This window comes from Otolemur garnettii, unplaced genomic scaffold (assembly GCF_000181295.1).
Source record: "Otolemur garnettii isolate 467f Iridium unplaced genomic scaffold, OtoGar3 scaffold00028, whole genome shotgun sequence".
NCBI lineage: Eukaryota > Metazoa > Chordata > Mammalia > Primates > Galagidae > Otolemur > Otolemur garnettii.
The window spans coordinates 6,059,997-6,064,925 of NW_003852423.1; the positions used below are offsets into that span (position 1 = coordinate 6,059,997).

At 35.1% G+C, this 4,929-nt stretch overlaps 1 protein-coding gene across 1 annotated transcript in view; it reads left to right on the forward strand.

Annotated features, from left to right (window-relative positions):
* CCDC126 (coiled-coil domain containing 126) overlaps positions 1–3,651 on the forward strand; it is a 27,512-nt gene extending 23,861 nt beyond the window's left edge. The window contains exon 4 of the mRNA XM_012804353.2: positions 2,674–3,651. Within this exon, the coding sequence (XP_012659807.1) occupies positions 2,674–2,858 (185 nt within the window). The 3' untranslated portion in view covers positions 2,859–3,651. The remainder of the gene's footprint in view (positions 1–2,673) is intronic.
* The last annotated feature ends 1,278 nt before the right edge of the window (positions 3,652–4,929 follow it).

Consider the following 4,929-nt stretch of genomic DNA (forward strand, 5'->3'; position numbering starts at 1 on the left):
GGCGGGTCCGGGCTGGGGATTCGAACCCGCCACCTTAGGTGTACGTGGCTGGCGCCTTAGCCGGTTGAGCTATAGGTGCCGAGCCGAAAGTCTCATTCTTCATGACTAGATTTCCTCCAAATAGTTTTCCCCTCACTTTATGTTAATCAATATTTGTGATCAATATCTATATCTATGTCTCTCTCTATATTTTTTGAGACAGAGTCTCACTTTGTCACCCTAGGTGAAGTGCTGTGGCATCCCAGCTCACAGCAACCTGAAACTCTTGGGCTCAAGCGATTCTCTTCTCAGCCTCCCGAGTAGCTAAGACTACAGGCACCTGCCACAATGCCTGGCTAGTTTTTAGAGACAGGGTCTCACTGTTGCTCAGGGTAGTCTCAAACCCCTGAGCTTAGGCAGTCCACCCGCCTTGGCCTCTCAGAGTGCTAGGATTACAGGTGTGAGCCACCACACCTGGCCTTTATTTTATTTATTTATTTTTTTTTTTTTTTTTGGAGATAGAGCCTCAAGCTGTCACCATGGGTAGAATGTTAATAGCATCACAGCTCACAGCAACCTCCAACTCCTGGGCTCAAGTGAGTCTCCTGCCTCCCAAGTAGCTGGGACTACAGGTGCCCGCCAGAATGCCTGGCTATTTTTTGGTTGCAGCCATCATTGTTTGGTGGGCCCAGGCTGGATTTGAACCCGCCAGCTCAGGTGTATGTGGCTGGTGCCTTAGTCCCGCTTGAGCAACAGGTGCTGAGCCTAATTTATATTTTTTGATAAGCATTTTCTGATCATCCTCTTGCATCACCTGCTGCCACTACTCTACTGCTTTTTCCTTGTATCTTTTTTCTCTTTTAAAAACCTGTGGTAAATTATCTGTAACAGAAAATTTTTCTTAAATCATTTTTCTGTAACAGAAAATTTTTCTTAAATCATTTTTAAGTGCACAGTTCATTGGTACTTATTACATTCATAGTGTTGTGCAACTGTCACTACTGTCTCTTTCCAAAACTTTCACTGCTCCCAATAAGAAACTTATTACCACTAAGCAATATCTTTATTCCCTCTTTCACCTGACCCTTGGTGACTTCTAATCTACTTTCTATCTTTATAAATTTGCCTATTGTAGATAGTCCATATAAATAGAATTGTACAATATTTGACCTTCGATGTCTGGTTTACTTCACTTAGCATATATCTTCAGAGTTTATCCATGTTAATGCATATATCAGAATATCATTCCTTTTGTGGCTGAGCAGTATTTGATTAATGAATATATCTTACATATATTCATTTATCTATTGAGGGACCCTGGGTTGTTTCCACCTCTTTGTTAGTGTGAATAAAGCTGAAATGAACACTGGTGTATAAGTATCTCTTTGAGTCCATCTTTTGATTTTGTTTTTTTGGTATATACCTAGGAGTGGAATTCCTGAATCATAAGGTAATTCTATGTTAAGCTTTTTGAGGAACTGCCAGACTTTTACACAGCAGCTTTACCATTTTATATTCCCACTGGTAACATAATCAAAGTTGTGATTTCTCCAAATCCTTGCCAACACATATTTTCCATTTCTTTTATTATAGCTATCCTACTAGGTATGAAGTGCTATGTCACTGAGGTTTTGCTTTGCATTCCCTAGTGACTAGTGATGTTGGCCATCTTTTCATGTATTTATTGGTCATTTACATATCTTCTTTGGAGAAATGTGTATTCAGGTCCTTTGCCTATTTTAAAAACTGGTTTATCTTTTTGTTCATGAGTTGTGAAAGATCTTTATATGTTCTGGGTAGTAGATTTTTATCAGATATATGGCTTGCAAATATTTTCTCCCATTCTGTAGGTTGTCTTTTCACTTTCTTCATAATGTCCTTTGGTGCATAAAAGTTTTAAATTTTGATGAAGTCTACTTTGCCTAGTTTTTTTGTTGCTCATGCTTTTTTGATACTTGAGTAACAGAACCATTAACAGATTTATCAGCTGTTAGGTGATATACCCGCTGGTGATCACATGTTAGGGCGTGGCCTGCTTATCTGGTTGGTCTAGGATCAACAAAAAATAACCATATTAGTTGCCACTATGTACCTAATATAGGCTAGGTATGTGATTTCGGGAAGTCTGAGAAAAGTGAATTTTAAGACAAAAAGGCTCATAATTTTATTGTTGCAAGGTAAATTCCACTAAAACCCTATAACTTTCCAAAGATGTTAGACGATACAGCCTTTTCCATCATTTTTCTAGAAGAAATTTAAGGCAGAACTACTACTACTGTGCTTGCTGCACTGCCTGGCATTTGCCTGGGACCCTAGGTTCCCAGTTTCTGGATTTCATTGACTTACTTTCTTAACTAGCTTTTTATATTACTTGCCTAGTCCACAGTAATGGAGTTATTAAGAAACTTAAGGTAAATGGGTTACTTAGAGAGAGACTGTCATTTTGAACCAGATTGTAAATCTGTTGCACGAGAAAATGATGACTTGCCCCACATCTGCAACTCTGAAATGCCTTTTTGGGAATTCCATATGTGATTAAAATACAGATTTCTTCCTGTTTGTGGTATGAGGGCCTATGTTTTTTCCTGGATAACCCTTTTTGTCTTGGGTTCATCTTTTCCCCTCAAACTACAAAAGCACTAATAAGTGCTTTATTCATGTTTAATATGTTTTATTCTGATTTTTTTTCCTTAGCGGACCTGAAAAGAACGATTGCTGTCCTTCTGGATGATATTTTGCAGCGCTTGGTGAAGTTGGAAAACAAAGTCGACTATATTGTTGTGAATGGCTCAGCAACCAACAGTACCAATGGGACTAGTGGGAATTTGGTGCCAGTAACTGCAAATAAAAGAATAAATGCGTCAGGCAGCATCAGATAGCAGTTGGAAGATCACCTGTGCTGCTCCATCCGCTGTGGATTGTATCCTATGGCAGAAAAGCTTTTTAATCGATGGCTAGGACAGCTTTACAATACAAGCTGTACATGCTTTCAAGGAATATGCTGGATTTGTGGAACTCTAATTCTGTATATAAAATTTTAAAAGTAATTAGTTTGCTTTCAGGCGAGTCTCTTCAAAACTGTACTGTACCTTAAAGGGAATTTGGTAACATGGTTGACATAGTGAGCAGATCGATGATTTTGTTTAAATCTATTGTGTTTTGAGATAAAGCTGAAACAAAAACACTAAGAGACATGGATTCATTTCAGTAAAATATTTATTTAAGTATGTAACGCGTTTTTCAGATAAGTGAAGAATATTGTTTGATCATCTCTGTTATTTGTTCTCAGTAGATATAATTGTTAGATAAAGCCTATTAGAAAATGTGCTTACTTCTAGTACTATGTTTTGTTAGTTTATGAGCAGAGGAATGAAATATAATGTTGAAAATAATGAATTGAAACCGTGACCCAAAGAATGTGTTCATTTGCACTATCCTTCACAATAACTGAAGGTTTAATTATTGTATATTAAAAAAAATTGCATTTGTAATCATATAATCTTTCTGAAGTGGGTAGCAGCCACTGTGTGTAACCTATTCCAAATACTGGGGCAGTTTATTAACATTAAAATAGTAGTAAACAATAATCTTATACTTAAAATTTTCTTATATTCTGAAGAGTAAAAGATATTTTTATGATGAGATTAAAAATAAAGTATTCATGATTTTTCACTTAAGTGAATGTTAAAAGTTTAATCCCTCAAGTATCTGTGCTATCAAGAAAGCACATTATTTCCATATTTAGGTAGTTTTTGCTTTTATTGTGTTGGTGAGGGAGGAAGGGACTCTTTGGCCAGATGTACATATTAAGGGTACTTGTGTTACAATAAGTTGCTTGGAAAATATTAACATTATATTGTATAAGAATATCCTGCTTTATGAAATTTTGGATTTGTATAACATACATTAGAGAGTCATTTTATATAATGACCACTTAATTAAGAACATTTAAAATATAAATTATGAAGATTGACTATCTTTTCAAGAAAAAAAAGCTGCTGTATATATATAAGAAATTATGATCTTGGATAATTCTAGTATAGAATAAAGTACACCTTTATTTAAATTTCCCTTTTAGCAGATCTAATGGCCATATGGTGCCCTGTATGTCACAGTATTTATTCTCTATAATAACTGCTTAAGTGCAGCTAGCTTCTAGATTCAGAATATATTGGATTTAGTTTTGGATATTGTATTGTTCATTATTATATAATATGCTACCATAAGTAGCAATAAGTGTAATATTTTATTAAAATAAGTATGTGAAAATACTATTTCATGAAAGATAAATTTCCAAACTCTGTTCTCTGTACTTTACCTTTATGTGAAGAAATTAATTATATACCATTGCCAGGTGAAGCTTGGAATAGTGTTCAGTCTCTTTTATCAGATGTAGACATTTTTGGTTTTTGTTTTCAGGGATGAAATAAAATATATCATTTGTATTTATGTAGTATTTTTTTCTTTCACAATAGTTGTGTATTTAATAAATGACAAATGATTGAAAGGAATCTTATGATAATTTGGGGGTTTGTTTCATTGATTCCCAGATAGCTTTTTCAAAAAAGAAAAATTTAAGGTTACCCAGTAGTACCTCTTATTAGATGCCTATGACTGGAGAGTCTAAGGGCAGAGATAGGTGAGAACAAGTCTGGAGATTGCGATTGGAGGTAGTTCCTAAGTTTATACCCTCAAGCTGAAGTTTACTAGTCTTAATCATACTTAATTGGGACAATAATACAGATGTTATCACTAAAGGCACTAAAAACTTTCAAATTTCTATTAGGGTATCTTTGGTTTACTTTGAACAGACACACCTACTGATTAAAAATAATTTAAACATCATTAGTACTTAATGATAACCTGGGTCTAATTAGTTTTTAAGAAACACTTAAGACCCTGACTCTGGAATTAGGTACACTATAGAGACTCAAGTCTGCCTTTTTTAGT